The sequence below is a fragment of the Scomber scombrus genome, chromosome 6, assembly GCF_963691925.1.
Source record: "Scomber scombrus chromosome 6, fScoSco1.1, whole genome shotgun sequence".
NCBI lineage: Eukaryota > Metazoa > Chordata > Actinopteri > Scombriformes > Scombridae > Scomber > Scomber scombrus.
In genome coordinates, this window is record NC_084975.1 from 12,739,120 (window position 1) to 12,758,328 (window position 19,209).

General features: G+C 40.0%; 1 protein-coding gene across 1 annotated transcript in view; it reads right to left on the reverse strand.

Moving 5' to 3' along the window:
* Window positions 1–19,209, reverse strand: part of ldlrad3 (low density lipoprotein receptor class A domain containing 3) — an 84,450-nt gene that overhangs the window by 41,959 nt on the left and 23,282 nt on the right. Inside the window, exons 2-4 of the mRNA XM_062421376.1 lie at window positions 11,958–12,104; window positions 2,061–2,186; window positions 321–455 (exon numbers count right to left, since the gene is read on the reverse strand). Of these exons, the coding sequence (XP_062277360.1) occupies window positions 321–455; window positions 2,061–2,186; window positions 11,958–12,104 (408 nt within the window). The remainder of the gene's footprint in view (window positions 1–320; window positions 456–2,060; window positions 2,187–11,957; window positions 12,105–19,209) is intronic.

The window sequence follows — 19,209 nt, forward strand, 5'->3', positions numbered from 1 at the left end:
GGAAGTATAAGTACAGTATCAGCAAAATTGACTTAAATAATCAAAAGTAACAGTACACTATATACAAGTAAGTTAAAGTATACAAGTAAGTTCAGGCATCTCAAAATGTTACACATAACTTTACACAAGAGTACCAGTATCACAAAGTATCTTATCTCCAATGAAGCCAATGAGAGGATTAAAAATGTCTCATACAGATACACTTCACTGTGCTCCGGCTGCTCCTGTGTCTGATGCTCTACGTCTGGCCAAATTCCTTTTGAAAATAACTTTTTTTCATCGCTACATGACCTTCTCCTACATTTGAATTATTGGCTTACCTGCTGTAGTAAGGCAGCGCTCCTCATCACTGTTATCCTGACAGTTGTCCTGGCCATTACATAAGAAGCTGCGGTCTACACATCGGCCATTTCGACACTTGAAGCGAGACTCTGAGCACACCAGTGGGTTGCCTGCTGTGGTTGAGTGAAAGCAGAGGTCAAGTGTTAGTTCAAACAGGGTTTCAGTGAAAGGTTTCCAGTTCAAAGTTACTTGAGAACACGTGTGTGACTCTCCCTCTGAGAAATAAACTTCTTGTGCATACACAAAGTTTTTGAAAGCAAATTAAATGAATATTCTCCAGTGGTTGTTTGATCAATTTGTTTGAAGATGATTTGTGTACTTGTTGATCCCACCCCAAATACAACACTCTGATGTGATTAAATTTAAAATGAAAACATAGATATTAGGTTTCAGAAGGATTTTCAGAGAAGAAATAAATCATTAAAAACAGTGTGAGTTAGTAGAAATTTTGATCTGGTCAGTTTGATAAAATCAACCAGAAACTCTACAGAAAAATAAACAAAACAAACAAACAAACAAACAAAAAAACATTACTAAATCCTTCCCAACACCATTGCTTCTTTTCAGCATATGATCTGGTTTTGACTTTGTCTGTAGTTTCTGCAAAATGAGGTGGAATTATCTTGTGAGAAGATCCAGACAATTACACAGTGGTGACGCAGGATGTGCTGGGAGCATGGAGCAAAGCTCCATTTAAATAGCTAGATTAGATTTGTGAGCATGGGGCCCTGCAGGCTAGGCACACTGCTTCTGACAATACCATGATTGGCTTGATGCATGTTTCCCACTGGTACATCTCTGATAATATATACTGTTATATGTAGACTACACCTAGATCCTGCTGTTACACTCTTTGTTCAGCTCAAAAGGACATGGGCAGCAACTTGTCTATTGTCAGGCACAAAATGCGTAGGTAGACCCGAGGGTGGATGGTCAGAGGTTACAAACAATGAAAACAAGTAAAGATGAGTCTTTTTTGAAAGGGTAACATACTTTTCTACATTTATACTTTGGAACTATTATTATCTGCACTAAAAGCAGGATTTGTTAGTGAGTGCAAGGGGCAGCAACAATGGAGAAATTGAATTCTCCCTCATTTTATTCTGCAAAATAGGAAAATAAAGAATATCCTCTTCAAACTCGAGAAAATAAATACTGTACTGGCATTAGATAAACTGATAAACTGATAAACTGAGACAGGGCAGAGGTCATAAGTCTGAAAAAGTTTCCACAGACAAGCTGTAACTAAATCCGCTCCCACTGTTCATAAACAGATCTAAAAAAAAGGCAATAGGTATAGGGTGATGTGCGTGCTGTGCCTCTGGAAAAACAGTGGAAACAATGAAAAAGTGAGACAGACAAGGAAGGAAGAAGAGAAGATAGGAGAAGAGGGGTGTGGTGCCTTTTGTTTGAATTGTTTATCTTTATTTGTCTGACTACCTTTGCTGCTCCTTAATTTAATAGATTAAAGCATTTTTATCAGTGAGTGCTGTTTCGATTATCTCTCACTGGTTCATTCAAACTACACAATATTAAAATGCTAAGTAATTTGTTCTTTTTGTAGCATATCACTGAAATACATTAACAGTTTCATCAAGAAAATGTGTTTTTTTACTTGAGTAAAGTGTATTTTCAGCACTCTGCCATCCACTGGCTGTATGGTTAGTAGCTGCAGTATAAACTGTAATGATAGTATTGCATGAATTCTGGTGACTTACTGCAGTTTTCCTCATCACTCCCATCAGGACAGTCACTGAAGCCGTTACATCGGAAGCGTCCGATGATGCAGTGGACCCCGTTAGAACATGCGAAGAATGTAGGAGCGCACTTTGACTTGACTTTAGCTAAGGAGAGAAGGAGGGTTGGGCAGAGTGGAGAGAGATGGTAAAACAATGGATTAGCCAATGAGTGATGGAGGGAAGATGGAGCACATTTCAACCCAGTATATTATGTTTTTTGACAGAATTAGCCTTGGCTGTGATGCATGAGGGGATTAAGTATGGTCAGATGAGGAAACGTCTAAAAGTTGAAGTTTTATGATGGTGGTGCAACAGACAGAACAATTTTTAGCTGAATATCTAAAATTAAAACAGCAAATCATTTAATCACTAGACATTGTACAAGGTTCAAGTAATCACAGCTGCTGTGTTATGGAGACAAATTAATTACTCAGCCAATTTTGTAATGTAAGACTTATCTTCATGTTCTCTTAAGTATGACAAGAAGGAGGTAAGATCCCAAGCACAAAGTACTGATAGGAGAAGAAAACGAGTTAATGACAAAGACAAAGAGAGCAAATTGTGTGGGAGAGTGTTTGTATGGATTCTGCCATTGATCACCCTAAACAGGCCACGGGTCTTATCTCACAGGACAGGCCTGAGACTGAGTGACGAGCCTGCAGAACATCAATGCTTGGCATCCTCCGTTTAGCACTAACCCAGAGCTTTAACTCAAACACATTGATCTTCCCTGGCAGAAGCAGAAAAACAAGATAGCAGGTAGATGCATGCAAAGACATCAGAAAATAAAGGACCTTGTTTTGGCTCGATCACTGTGAAGTTAGACTTTTAACAAAGAAAGACGTACAAAAGACACTGCAGTGTACAGCCTTTGCTATTTAGTTTGTGATAATAACCCACATCTGAATGAGAAACAGTGTCATCTGTCAGACCTCTGTCTCTCTACTCTAGCCTTTGTCAAACTAGTCATGGAATATTTCTTACAAGTAATTTGCATGACAATACAGCAGTTTAAACTTGTAAAGTTGGCTTTGTGTGAGAGCTGCTCTTGTTGTAATAGTATTTCATCGGAGACAAAGAAAGGAAAAGCTACCAATTACAGCTTAGACACTGTAATGATACTAGTTAAATAAGACTAGAAGTTAATGCCAGTGGGGGAACAGCATTGTAAATACTATGGAGCAACAATAGGATGGAGCAACCCACACATTCGAACACACAGGGAGGGAGAGAGTGAGTGGGCATAGCATAGCATCTCAAAGCGAACCACCAAATGGTCTTTTTTTTTTTTACCTCAGCTGAATACAGAGGGTGGAATTGGCCAGCTCATAGGTTGGCATTGTGCCGTCTCAAATGCCAGGGGCGCACATTTTTCCCTCTACAATATATTGTGGTAGGCTGATTTATGAGTTCTTTCAAGCTGCGGCGATTATGTGTGCCGATGGGGGAGGGCTAGGCATAACAACCAAGAGGGTTTGAAGCGCCCATCTCCAGGATGAAATGTAATCCACTGAACGCGGGAGGAAGCTGGGATAGAGCCCGTTCTCTGTGTCTATGGTCTGGGAAGCCTTTGTTTACCTGGACAGCAGATGCCCTCACCACCCAAAGCTCATTTTGCATAGCATATCACATTCATTAGAGTCCAGGGAGAAAAACAGACATGCCTCTGAGCTGTAGCAGCACATAAAAGACAAGATACAAAAACATGCTACTGAAATTGAAATTAATTTAGCCACAAACAAAGGCAGTATCACGCTGTATGTAGTATTTTTATTTATTTAACATGTTTGCCAGCCTGTATTTTTCTATTTTTATTTATTTTTTAAACCTTTTTACCTTCTGGTGTTTTCGGAGACATAAAGTCTTCTTAGAAAATACAAATATATTCTTCTCTTCATGGACATAGACACTGACTGTTTTTCTTTCCATTTGCTTGTCAGGCTTGGCAAAGTCAGCTCTGTTATTGATGTGAGATTCCTCATTCCCTTCATCCCTCATCCCAATCCTCATTACCACTTCTACTAAGTGTCTGAAATAAATGTTATGACTCACTCGCCAAAGGGACTGGTAGATGAAAAAAAAAAATAATAATTCCACCGGCCAAGCGTATTTTTATCGGCCAAAGGTGGAGAGCTGCAATACAGCTCCTGTATTGTGAACAGTGCTGTGAAACTAGGACTAGATTGTCTGAGGCTGGTGCTTCTTTCAAGCGCTCCTGAAGTTTAGACGCAGGTAAAAAAAAAAACACATGGTACACATGTGTATACTGTATAGGGACAAACATGAGTAATTTCCTTCCAGCTATAATTCCAGATATTTTATTACCTGACTATTTCGGCAAATCTACCCTCATTGATGCTTGGTGGGTGTTAATTTTTTTGCTTCTACTGCTATTGATCTGACCCAGTGTTTCTGTTTCAAATTAGCTCAAAAGTCACATGAAGGGCACGCTCATGGAAGGAAATTCGTGGGTGGTAGAGACAGCGCTGGTTGGAGGGATAGAGATAATGTACTTAGCTGTTTTTGGTAATGCATGGCCCTTTGTAGCCTGAGCTGAGCAGTTTTCAGAGTGTGGAGACAAAAAATTAATTACAGGAAGCGAGTTCAGTGCAGAAGAGATAGCAGAAGCACAAACTTATTAAGTTTCCCTGTAAAGGTGTCCTGTTTTATTCCACATCCTAGACTCCTACTGTTTAAATATAAAGCTCTGCTCTTGATCCATTTAATGCTGATTAATTTCAGCACCTCTGCCTTTACTTTTCAACCTATAACCATCCATTTCATCCCATATTCATCCCCTCTGTCATCACTCTGTTCCTTCGTTTGAACTGCTTTAGTTCCATGCCAAATCTTCTTTCTCTTCTCTAAGCCTCTGTAGAAGTTATTTACGAAAAGCAGGCAGGGTGTTGGACGGCTTCCAAACTTAGTTCCAGTGTTCAGCAGAGCAGCACAAATGAAAACGAATGAGGTAGCAGTCAAGCTGATTCCTTGAGGTAAGACTATCACTAACAGAAAAACATGGCTGGATCACACCACACCGAAACACACAGCTGGAGGACACACAAACAAAGGCACATGCACGCCTTCTCTCTTCCTGTTATATCTCCCATACGATTCTAGGCACACGTGGGCTTATTTTGACACCTGCTTAAAATTTCTTCCACAAAACATTTAATTGGAAATACTGTATTACTGAATATCCATGCAGACGTTAGAAAACATACTTATTTATTTTTTTAAAAAGTCCCTGTAAGCAAATTAAAAATTACACATTTTCAAATTAAACAAATCAAGCAAAACAGTTTAAATCTAGGCAAGGGAGTGTAGCACCTCACTTCGGCTTCAATAGTAAATCATTTGATAACTTAACACGAAGCTGAAACACAATACTTCAGTTGTCTCTTCTTCCCCAGTCTTTATCTCCCCCCCCTGACTTCAGCATTCATGTCAGGCAGAATCCGACAGCGTAGCTCCAGCTGCAGATAGTATGATTTGCTCTTCCCCAATATGCACCTCCATGCCCTTCTCCTCACTTCCCCACCTTTTCTCCCCCCTTCATCGCTTCCCCTGAGAACAGAATAACTTGTTCAGCACAGGTAGGCTTGGCCGTGATGGGCATGCATGATTGACGGAGTGAAGAGAGATGCATGCCGGAGAAGGACTGGAGGAAGATAGACTAACAAGGAAGAAAAAAAACAGTGGAGATGGAGCAGGAGAGAACAGAGGCTCAGAAAGAGAAGAGACAGCTGAGGACTTCAAAGGTTTCTCTGACCTTGCCGAGCATTTCTGAAGGGAGGAAATCAATAGGTAATGGAGTCAGGGTGTAAGCAAGAAGGGCAGGAGTAGTTTCAGACTAGGGGTGCTGCAGGATCAAAATAATCACTCCAAACATTTCACTGTCTAAGCCTTGCACGCTAGTTGTATAATACAATAACCTTCTGTGTGCAGGAAGAGTCACTGCAACATTTCAGAGCTGCCCTCAACACAAAGACTATATGTTCATGGGCCACTGGGTGCTCTTGCAAAGCCATCAAACTTCATGCTAAATGTGGAAGCAAGTGCAGCTCATACACCATACAGCAGGCGCATGTGCAGAAAATAATATTTCAACATGTACTGATAAAAGGGGGGAGGGAAGCAAGAGCATATTGAAAAAGCAGCAAGCGATTTGTCAGATAATAACCCTGCTGCAATATTCATCATAGAAAGCAACGTGCTGTTAAAATTGCCTTGTTTGATCTGGTGGTGCCCAACGTTATATTGTACAATGACAAGAGAGCATTTCTTATTCCTTTGAAGATTTTCGGAGCATCATTTTGCCTAATTTGTGACAATCGATGGAACAAGGATAGCATTCAGTCTAAAATAGAAAACTAGTGAGAGGAAGAGAAAAAAAAAGAGACGCAGCAAGAGACTGAATCAGAGTAAGAGAGACTGTATGTAAGACACTAATCAATATTTCATCCCTGTTAGTCTTAGTATTAATTACACCAGCTCATTGATCAGTCAACCATTAAGCACATGGAATGCACCACACTGAGTCCCATTAAGCCTCCCTCTGCTTTCCGTACTTTTCCAACTATTAATGCTCCACAGTCTCTTCACTTTCTTTCCATTTGATCCTTTTTTTCTTTTTGCTCTGTTGACAGTTTTTTTCTGAGCTAGGCTGAAACAACGCATGCAAACCAAGACATGCTCAAATCTAAAAAGAACAACCCCAAACTATTCAATCCAGCCTGTTTTTTCCTTCCACAGTGTCTTCTTAAAATGTACACACAGAGACACAAAAATGAACCCGCTCTCTGAGCAAAGAATGCCTACGCAGAAACCTCTACCCTGCCGATGGTGGGTTCGGTAAAAAATTGGGAGTGTGTGAGCCTTGATATCTACATCATAACCAATTTGTTTCAGGAGTCTCTTTAGCCGTGTCCACCCATGCTATCGAGGAGTTCTTTGTTGTTGATAAGCATTTATAAGCTCTGTTGAACTTAATATCTCATGGGCATTGTGTGGAGGTCAGTATTCATGCGCACACAAAAAAACAAAACAAAAAAAACCCAAAAACAAAAGGCAGCAGTGATGTTGCTCCAGGGTTTGGCTGTGTTGTGACTGTGGAAAGCAATAATGTGATAATATGCGAGTAATCCAATGAGCTGAATATATTTTGCTCCTAATTGTTGTGAAGAACAAAGAGGATCAATAAACAGTGCATTGCATAATGAAAACTCCAAATGGTTATCCTTCATTGTTATGAAGTATAATTGACTTTTAAACTAACTGAACATCCTCCAATAAACTGTCCTTTTTGTGTGTGAATATAACAGATAAAGAGTGGGAGCTGCCTGGACTTTATTTTATGAAAAAATCTACCTGATGACACACAAGACAAACTGTTATGTTACACACAGTGCTACTTGAACTCAACTTTCCATTTCATGTATCAATAACTTACTAGCTTGATGTCAAACTCTCACTTTCACTATTAGCTCTAACTGTTATTTTCTACATTTACTATGAATACAATTAAAGAAACTTCTGTGTGAAACTTTAACAGATTCATCTATGAGTGGTGAACACAACCTTCTCAAAAACTTTTCATATGAAGCCAAACTATGTAACGTTGAACAGCCACAAGTTGCCACCATAGGATAATAGTGAAACATGTAAAGAAGTCAGTAATCCAATCTGTATCCAATATCCATATAAAGTTTAGCCACCACACTGGTCATACCTGACTAAATGGCTGTCATGACAAAAGTCCTTTCAAAACTTACATAATCTTACTTCCCTGAAAGGTTAAAACTACACAGTGGTAAAAAAGAAAAAAGGAATTATTACAAAGAAAAAAAAAGAATAAACAAGTTTTTTATTCTTCTAAATGCAAAACACAACACAAAACACAGATGATGTAATTTAGATATTGAGCAAGCGGAAAGAGGAAAAATAGCATTGATTAAACATATGTTATATTTAACTTAGTTTTGGGCAGACTATGAGGAGATGAGCAGGCCTTTGGTGTGGGTGATGTGCCCCGATCTTTTTGGGAAGAGCCACTGGCCCTGTCGATGACCCTTCCAGTTAAAAGCTAAGGAAAAGTTAAAGTTGCACACAAGTTTTGTGAGAAATTGTGTAGAACTGTGAATACATGGACAACTCCACACAGAGAGGCCATGCTCTCAGCCAGCAGGCCGCTAGTTCACAACAGTCATTTCTTTGAAATGTGCTTCTCTGTCTTTTCTCTTCCTCTCAATTGCATTTCTGTACCCCCTTTCCCCCTTCTTTGATTCCCCCCCTACTTGCGTTTTACATCATGCCCATTCACCCTTTCGGCCCTTCTGCACATCTCTCCTCTGTCGCCTGCTCAGACAAGGGCAAAGGGGCTAATCCCAGCTCTGAGGCCCAGTAAGCTCAGTCAGCTCTCCTCCTTCGCTCCTCTGTCAGTATCTATTTCGTCCAACACTCTCCAAGCCTGTCGTTATGGACACCAGAGAGCAGAATGGTACTTTTGACCTCTTTGTGTGAAGAATTAGTCAGCAGCATGTCTCTGAATGATTGCATGAAGACCCCTCAGACCTGCCAACACATATCTGTATAAGCACACCAGCATAGAGAAGATTGAGGATAGTGTGCAAACTACTGGAATGTTTTCATCTAAAATTCTATTCAATTCACATGGAACAAAGCAGAGGTTACGCTGCGTAAAAAATTGGACTTTATAGAAAATGATCTGTGGGGGGTTCCTGGCATCGCACAGCAGGACAGTAATACAATAAGCTGCATCTTTAATGCAATAGGGCTCAAGCTGGAGCTGTTGCCTCTCTTCTCTCAGCTAAGACTGTTATTTAAGAGCCAGCAAAAGTATTTACATGACTTGAGTTGACCCTTGTGCTGGAGGGGACCGGAAGAACAAACAAACAAGAGAGGAGCAGCAGGGCTTGGGAGGAAAAGAGAGTCAGTCTTTTCTAGGCGAATAAACATTCCCTCAGAGACAATCCCTGGCCTATCAGGCGTATCAGACTGGGACACGTCAGCAATAAGTAAGTAAATGTAGACCAGGTTTGCATGGTTCTCTTCTGAATGTCCACTGGAATAAAATATAGTCAAGTCAACAAAAAAATGAAGGAGTTTCTGAGACAAAGCAACTGCTAGTAAAAAATAAAAGCGTGCCAGGAAGTGTGATCATAAGGTCATGTGTGGGTGGTTCTGTTTTGCACCTCGGTATGCGCTATTACAGTTTCATTCAGATGTAAAAGAAAATTGATCCTTATATGTTCTAGCATGTAATTTGCAAGTCCAAATCAATTTGTTCTCTTTTTTGTTTCCCCTTTAGCTACATGGCTCACAAAAACAAAATTCTCATTAATGAGACACAGGGGAGATGTCACCACATATGACCTTTACCTCCAGCTCCGCACAAGTATTCCTTGGATCAGAGACACCCACATCAGCACAATCTGCTGGCTCAACAGCATGGGCTTACAGGGGATCTACTCTCTCACTTCAGCTGTCTTCTGCTGCAATGTACACGGTAAAAATAGGCACTGGTCCTTGAGCAAAAGATGTGGCATAGAGTTTTACATGTTTACACCTTTTTATTATAAATATTTAGTTATTGTGTGTATATGCATGGATGCAAAGCACTTACATGTTCCTAACATGGATGTGGACACTAGATTCAGACTCATTTTCCACAAATTGACGTAAAAGTGGTCAATAAAAGCTGCATCCACTGCTCATGTTTCTTGAAAGCTCTTGACAGAAGCCATCAGCTCATATTACTGATTAGAGGAAATTTAATATCCTGTGATGGTCAACACTGCTCTGCCTCCATGGTAATGACTGCGATTACAAAAGGTGATGGAAAGAACTCAGATACTATGCGTCATTTCCTGCTTGGTTCTATAAAGGTAGTGAAAGTCACCCAGATGATGAAATTTTACCACAAATAAAAATAATTGTAATAACTGAATATTCTGAGAAGCCTGCATTTAAAACTCACCATTGGTGGTCAACATAATTTCTATGAAACTAGCAAATCTACCATACCACTCTGTTGAATACATATATATATATATATATATTAATGCATGATTGTGTGTGTTTTCTTTGAGGACAGTTTCTCTAATTATGATTCCACTCGCAGACATTTCAGTGCTGCAGTCTGAAAGTTTTCAGGCATTATGCTCTACTCAGATAATAGACATCCAGACAGAACTCCTGCTGTAGTCACCATAATGAATGTTCCTCTCTACTTCCTCTCAGTCCCTGACTCCCTTGTTTCCCCTCTGTCCCTCCCTCCCCCCGTCAGTCTGTCTGTCTGTCCCTGCAGAGCCCCTAATGGAGCCCGGGGTTTGAGGATTTTGTGAAGCAGTCGCCAGAGATATCGACTGAGAATAAGCCAGGATAATAAGACCCACTTATGCCACAGCAGATAATGTAGAGATCGACAAAAACAAACACAAACAGTCCTCTGACATCAGGACAGGCAGCTTGAGCGTGATGCTTTATGATAACTTGCTTTTTACTTTAGCAGTATGACATGTAGAGTCAGTGAAAGACAAAAGAAAAAGAAAAAAAGAATCCTGCTTTGTTGTGGGTTCAAAGTGATAGTACCAGAGATGGATTTAATTGAAGATGTGACAAACTGGCACCTGAACTGCATCATCAGATAAAACAGGAACATTTAACTATTTAATTCTGATGTAATTACCTGAAATGCAGCTGAATATTATTTTATTCCAGGTCTGATGGTTGTTGACAGTTTAAGGCCAGTGAATGATGAAACCAATCCATCTAAAAATTGTATTCATGCAACATACTTCTTTCATTCAAAACTAAAGGTGTAGTAAAGAAAGAAGTCTATGACACCTCTTATACAATAAAATGCCCAAACTAAGAAGATTGATGACTGCAATTTGTCTATATAGGCTGCGTGTGCCTCTGTGCGTGTGTGTGTGTGCTGGTATGCCATGGGACAAAACTTTGTCAAAAGCAGTCTGCTGGCGCGCTGAGCTGCCAACAAGAGAGAACAGTGAGATAACTGACTGCTGGAGGAGGAGAAAAGAAAAGATGGCAGAATGGAGGACAAACCATATTATTATTTTCTTTTGGCAGAGAATTAGCTGGGTAAAACAAATCTCTGCAAGAAGAGGGTTATGCTTTTCTAATTGAAAACAAGCCTCTGTGAAGCAAATTACAAGCCAAAAGCCAAAATTCATCAGATGAGATAAAGAGTGAAGGCGCGGAGGGTTGTGAAAATGGGATGCCAGTGTGAGAGCGTTAGAGAGATGAATATATCTGGAGATGTCTGTCAGTGTGTGTGTGTGTGCGGGGTGGGGGGTGTTTCCATTCAGTGTGGTGAGGACTCAAAGTCAATCTTCATCAGCAATCCCATCTATGTGTGGAGCTCTGGCTGGGAGGGATGGGGAAGAAGGAGGAGCAGCAGACCGAAAAGATCAAAGCCAACTAAAAGTGAGGATTTAAAACTGAACTATTACTGTAGCCGTAGATTATGCACATGCTACGATTCCTGCACACAGAAGTAATCGGCCTTTGCTTTGATGTTATTAAGCTTTGCCCTGGTGCTAACCTGGGGCTGAGGGTCTGGCAGGGAGGAGGAGGGGAGGCGTGTGCTTCAGGGGAAAGAGAACCAAGGATTGAGGAGGGAAGTTGAAGTTGGCAGAGAATTAGGTTCAAATGGCCTTTATTGCTCTGCAGAAAGGGAAGGGAGAGGAGTTACAATTGTAATGTTGGATGGCGAGTGGAGTTCAGAAGACATAACGTGACTCTAAATTGGCTATCTGGCTTCACTGCACATCTGAGGCCAGACAAAAAGAAAAGAAAAGGATGTGATAATGAAGCCTAAACTGGACTTACGGCAGCCTTTCTCGTCGCTCTTGTCAAAGCAGTCGGGCAATCCGTCACACTGCCACCCGCCCGGGACACACTTCCCATCTCCACACATGAAGTTTCCAGGGATGTTGCACTCTGTGGTGAAGTTGTTCCCTGGGAGCAGCTGGCTCTCTGATTGAAAACACACACAGAATGACACAGAAACAGAGAGGGAAGGAAAGGGAGAAAGAGAGCAGGCTATTACAATCTCGCTCCGTATAGAAATCAAACAAGTCGAGGGATATTGCATTCCAGCGATATTCATCACCGCGGTCAAAATGGAAGACTGTTATTATCTCCATTCTCTAAAGATAGAGATTATTAAAAGGCAGTGGTTCTATTTAAAAAGCCATATCAATCTAGGGGCAAATAAACAGAGGACAATCTCATGAATACTGGAGCAGAGGATGTCATTTAGTGTTAACAGTATTGTGGGCGTGAGCGTCACTTTAGAGCCAGGGAATATCATAATAGGGCAGATAAGGACACAAACACCAAAGAAAGCTCACATACAAACAAAGCACACATATTCCTTGGGACACAGATGCACAGATACGCACACAGTGCAGAAATAAACACATTCAGCAGAAAGCATATGCCCTGAACTAGTTTAGGGCATTTTCTACTTGACGCAGTGCAGCTGCGGCATAATGGGCTGGAATGTTAAACATGGCCTTTTGGCTGTGGTTTGACACTATGTGGTGAGGCAGCTTAGCTCGTAAACAAAAAAAAAACTATAGGGCAATAATGAGGAGTCTCACGCATACCAGTGAACACTTTCATGCTGCGGTTCAACTGGAAGGCAGCTTCATTACACTTGAGAGCCCGATGCAGGGGCTGCACCTGCTGCCAAGAAGTTTGGACCTTTAAGCCTGACGGTGACGGTGTGGTTAACCAGAACTGTGACTGATTGGGTCACATTATAGATCGTTCCTGCCTAAATGACTCCAATTGCAAAGAGCGTGGGTGCAAAAATGTGAGAAAGGTGCTACACTGAGCAATTTTGTTACATGAAAATTATCACTGTCAATTTCGCTGGCTTAATTACTCTAAACAAATGAGACTACAGCTGTGACAGCCTCTATCTCACACTCAGTTAGATCCACTGACACTAGTTTACAACAGACTCAAATATCAGAACATACTGTCATTTTTACCTCATCTGGTATCACTTTCTTTGTGTTTTGTATCCTGTTTTTACAGAATAGGATGATTGAGTTGAAACAATAATTCTCTGTCTGACTTTGAAAAATGAAAAACTTGCAAAATAAAGTTTTGAGCAGCAGAGCTTTCTTGTGTCATGCTGTGCATCAGTAACAATTGTGATTCCACATTACACAACTTCAGAGAATGGTCAATGGTTTACAAAAATGTACCACTGACAGACGTATGTTAATGTTAATCTTCTACAAATGGCACACAGCATGTTTATGTCCATTTAAACATGCTGTCTTTCATAAAGATGCTATATTCAATTGTAGCACTATTTAAAGAGAACATTTGACTTTTATTCTTCCATCATTTCAAAACAAATCAGATAAGTTAATTCAATTTGTGCAGAAGGAAAAAAACGGTTTGTCTTCTCTATTTAATCATTACAGAGACGCATTCTTGACGAGGCATTAATCATCTGTTGAGAGATCCGTTGTACTCACTCACAAATCGAAGGCATCGACCTTTGAACGTTTGTGAATTCATAAAAATAGCTTGCAGGTTCGGCACAGTTAGTTGATATTCACTGTGTAGACGGAGCAGGTTTTCAGAGTACGGCCGAGTAACTGGCACATAGAAATCACCTGTGCTTACATCATCCTCCTCCTGCTGCCCTTTTACCGGAGCAGCTTGTGGAAACCATGTATAGATCCTCTCTTAAATGAGACAGCACGGCACTTCTGATTCTCTGTGGGGATTATGCAAACACCTCTTTAGTCTCTTGCAATATAGAAAAGGGGGAGTGATTGGTAAAGAGAAGAGGTTCTTGTAATTTATGTAGACTGGAACGCATTCCAATTTTTATTTCTTTCAGTGGTGGGAGGACCTGTCAAATACGCATATGTGATATGTCAAATACACATATGTGGTATTAGACAGGCATGCGTGTAAATCACAGGTGCGTTGGATCAAAAATTGTTACACATACTTCTGGTTATAACTTTCACAAACCTAAAACAAACTGTAGACTGTGCCTGTTTCTCAGTTCAGTTCAATTTCACCTGTATGGTAAACGATTTCAGTAAATAGAATCCCAGATGATGCTGCAGGGACCATTTGTTGTAGACAACACTATACCACAGTGAGTCTCTTGGATATATAAACAACCATCCAGGTGTGTTTAAAAACTGCAATGTCAAGTTCTTTTTTGATGTGAGACAACACCACTATCTTCACACAATCTCCCCCTCTGCTTCACCTTGTTTGTTTGTGTTTTTCCTGACAAAGAAAGACCTACGCAAACATCTGCACTTCGGTGAGAAACATAAGCTCATCTCAGACATGGGATATTGTAACATTGCTGGCTTCTTCTGTTAAAGTGAAGGCTTTTTTTCTTTTCTTTCATGTTCATGTTCCTTATGTCTTAATTGAGGGCTTGAGTAAGACCTGGGGAAATTGGTGTTTTCGAATAGTGTAATGGCTTTAACACAGCTTTAGTTCTTACTTAGACATGAGAGAGAGAGACAGAGAGAGAGAGAGAGAGAGAGAGAGAGAGAGAGAGAGAGAGAGAGAGAGAGAGAGAGAGAGACAGAAGCAATGTCAGAGGGCTGTAGCTACACTATTGTTTACCAGTTCTGAATAGTTCTTCATAACTATACAACCATTATGTGTATACTTAAAAATCCCTCAGCAGCTAACAGCTTTTGTGAGAGTTTAGAGACGTGCATACTTAGGCACAGGCAGGTGGTGTGATTAAGGCCACTCAATGTCAACAACACATTGCTACAAAATACCACAAAAATGTCCATTCAGACCCACACAGACCAAAGTGTAAGAGAGAGCTGTGTAAAATGACTACAAAGAGCTGGCTGTTTGAGAGGCATCAGGTTAATTGGAGAGTTGCTTTGAGAGCACAAGAGAGAGAGAAGACAGAGAGAGGGCTGTGTCTGTGGTGTGTGTGTGTGTGTGTGTGTGTGTGTGTGTGTGTGTGTGTGTGTGTGTGTGTGTGTGTGTGTGTGTGTGTGTGTGTGTGTGTGTGTGTGTGTGTGTGTGAGGGGCAGCCGAAAAAAGTGATGAAGAAAGAAGTTTGACAGACAGCTCATCTTTTCCCATGAGTCTCCAATGATGCCAATAACAAACCTGTGCAGCAGCCCACACGTCCACGTTGTGTGTCCCTCTTTTGGCAAACTCGACACACCTTATTATTTCTGTATGCCCTTGTCATTCCATCAATACGGTAATAAGCCTGACTACTTCCAGTGGTTTAGAGTTGAGGTAACGAACATGCCCGCCTCATTACTACAGTAAGTGTGGCTACACAGCTCATTACAGCTATAAGCTTGTTAACATAATACAAACTTACTAAGGTTCTCTGTGGGCACTGCAACACTCCCAAGGTGACCTACGGAATTTTAATGGACATGACGGTGTCAATGCACAGTGATTCATTCATTCATTCTATAAGCTTTTACTATTATGTTGTGGATAGCTCAAGTCATTATGCACTGCTGTACAACTGTGGTCACACAGTGAGTGTGTGTGTAGGGCACCAAGTGCCAGAGGGGGCATCAAACACAACTCTGTAAAATTGGAAATATAGTCACAGATTTGAATGTCCTGGATCAATAATTCATAAGCGAAACGTTGTTAAAACACACACCTTTTTCCTACCATAGAAAGGTAGACAACAAGCTAAAAACTAATTTTCATCCAAATGAACCGTCCTCTGAGCTGGACTAATTACATTGGTCTCTATGTACAGCCGGCTGTGAGACAAGTGCATAGGGACAATCTAAATGTGTAAAACCTAAAAGACATACTACAAAAATATTCAGTAACTCTTGTATGCAGTGTATGAAATCCCGTCATACATCAATGGTCTCCTGTTGGTTATACTGCAACACTTTGGAAAAATGTGCTTTTACACAATTTGGGTGAATTTAAATATTCAGTGCCTTCGCTCTTACACAATGTAGTGCCCCGAAAAACAGTTGTCACATTGATAATGAAAAATAGATTTCCATGGCTTATTTTTATGAAAACAAATGCACTTTCAAATATATATACATATAGCCTATATATACATAGGCTTTTGTGATTTTTCTTCTGTTATGTGTGACTAATGGTACAGTTCAGTTCTATTTGTATTTGTTTATTTATACTATTTACTTATTCAAAATTGGTTTATTGTATAATTTTTAAATGTATTATATTATTATTGAATTATAATTATAGATTGCTGCCTGATATATAGTTAGTTCTATAGTGCAATATGTTGTATACTGTTATTGTATAATACCAGTTTTCTTATTTGAAACATTTATAATGAAAATAAAACAAGATTGCACTTCCAAATTTTTTTAATTTTTAATTTTTGAAGGGGGGGCAGGTGGGGTGTGGTTGCGCACAACCTGGCAATTACGCCTAAAGCACCCAAATGGCTAGCGGCTCTGTGAGTGTGTGAGTAAGAACTGGAGGAGATAAGGCAGGGATGACGCTGGACGACTGTGTATCTTGCTGGGGGAAGTGTAGACCAATTACTCAGGGTAAATATTGACTATACTATTCTTGCCTTTGCACATCCATCCTCTGCCTCCCACCCTTTTCCACCCTCCGCCATGCTTTTGTCCACTAAAGTCCTATTTAGTTAAATCATCAGAATCTTTCAGGCATCAGCTAGATACTTTTTAATTAGCTTTGACAAGTTTCACTGTTTCACCCAGGGTGAAATCTTCCCTCATTCGTCTTTCAACTCAGCTGCTGTTGCTGTTACTGTATGGCGCACCTCTCTTACCTCAATTATAATATGAAATAAAAAATGAATTCCCAGCATAAACATGACTCTAATTTCCCTGTGGTTCTGAATAATATTGAAATTCAATTTTGAATATTTTTGCAATATTTTCTAAAGGCAAAAATCCTCCATAATGCATTCTTTCCTTTTCCCATGTTGAGTCATAAGTAACATGCAATATGAGCACACTGTTGACACAAGGTTTAAAGGTGACCCTCCTGGCATGTTTTCAGACCAAAAGTAAAAAAAAACTGTGAATAATAAATTGTGTCTGATGTAGTTTTTCCAGGTTCAAATTTTTTAAATCTACTCCCTCCCTAAAAAATCCTGCTCTCTAAATATATAAAAATAGTTTATTTTAAAAGTTTAACAACTGGACACAAGATGTCTCCTACTTCCCTGTAAACTCTATTTTCAGTGTATGAGCACTGGAGGCTTCAAATTTCCATCACACTTGTGTAAGTTGCACATTGGAAACAAAGTCATGCTTGTGCATGCATGTGTTCAATTTAAGATGAACACAGAAAATATGTCCACCATCAGCAGATGTGTGTGTCTGCACATCACCTCACATCAGCACACATCAACCTGCACATACATCATTCTGCACAGAGAAGGTCAAACTTCCAAGTGAAGTAACAATAAGCTTAACACACTTTTGACCTTTAAACCAGACCTAAACCAAAACCACCATTACTGGGTTAGATTTGACTTTGAGTGATGTCACAACAAAGGGAAAAAAATCTTACTCATCCCACATGCAAGTGCAATAATGAAATTAAAATGTTGTGTCTCAGTCTCAACTTTTTTCATGACTGGAAATAGAAAGATCTCTTAAAAGGGTTGTCAATTATTCAGTATCTTTGACCACTGTTGCCCATTTGAACAAGCACAAATCAAATCAATGCATTAATGGCAAGTTCCCAACTTTCATTTCAAGATTTTCCAGGAGTGCACTTCATACATAATAATTCTGGAAATGGCAGTTTAGAGACTTCAGTGCACCCTGAGCAATCTCTAAATATGCAAAGACAGGCACTGCAAGGCAGCCCATGGTCCAGCCACCCACATATGCTAGTTTCTCTCAGGTCTTATAAATATTTCCATACCAAATATCAGCATGCTGCCCCAACACTGAATACCTAACTCAGGGCTTTCCACAACGATATGAAGTAGACCACGGTGGGTAAAAGTAGCCAGCTAGGGGCATCTGGGGGCTTGCCCCTCAAGGCACCATTTGGGCCATTAAAGCTTAAATTTGGTAGCATCTGGAAAATACTAACCCCACTATACCATCATATACACTGATTTTAATTATTGCATATTTTAATGAGTTTGCTAGCTTCCTTTTGGGTGGCATCTTTCCTGTCCCTTTTCCTCTCTATTGACATACTCCACACCTATGGGCAGTAAGATGGCATGATGTACACAAAGCAGGATAACCAAAAATGTCAAGTTGCTGTCACCGTTTTTCCCAAAGTAGCCCATCTATTGAAGATGCTCCCTATCTGTGGAATCAATGCAATTCTTACTGTGTTTTGTCTTCATTTATTTTGATAATATTTGTCAAACACCGAAGGCGTCTATCGCTTTCTACTCGTCATGATAGACAGATAGACACGTTTCTCTATCATTATGCTCGTATTGTTTTGAAAGCGGAGGCTAGTGGTTGTGAATGTACACACATCATGAATTGCATGTTAATTAAAAATATTTTATTATAATCAAATATAAATATAATAAAGTAGATGGCTGGACTTAATTGAGTAGTTGGCTGTTTGGCCGGTGGCCGTCGCTTATGGAAAGCTCTGCTAATTTGGTATTAAATTCTATATAATACAATTTAATAAACCCTAAAGCATATTGATTACATCCTATATAAAACCCCTAATCTCGAAGTACAGTGTGGGCAGAAGGGAAGAATAAAAAAGGCTGCTATGAAGAGTAAACACCAGACTACGAACGGAAAACATGTAGAGATTGTAAGCTCATGAAGGAAAAGGGAAGATAAAAATGAGGAGATGAAAGGTAACAAATGGGAAGGGAGGGAGACTAAGGATTCAGCTGGACAAGAGTTGCATCAAACAAATACAAAAGAAAAGGAACAATAACAAAGAAACAGAGGGGTGGCCAGTAACATCATTTTCAGGCCTCAGATTCCTAGTAATAGCCGCCCTAAGCGAGTTCTATTCCCTGTGCTCTGAGCATGAAAGGTCAGTCATATAAATCTATATATGAGATGACTATTGGCTTGGTTCTTACTGCTTTAACCCCATCTTTCACAGCAGGCTT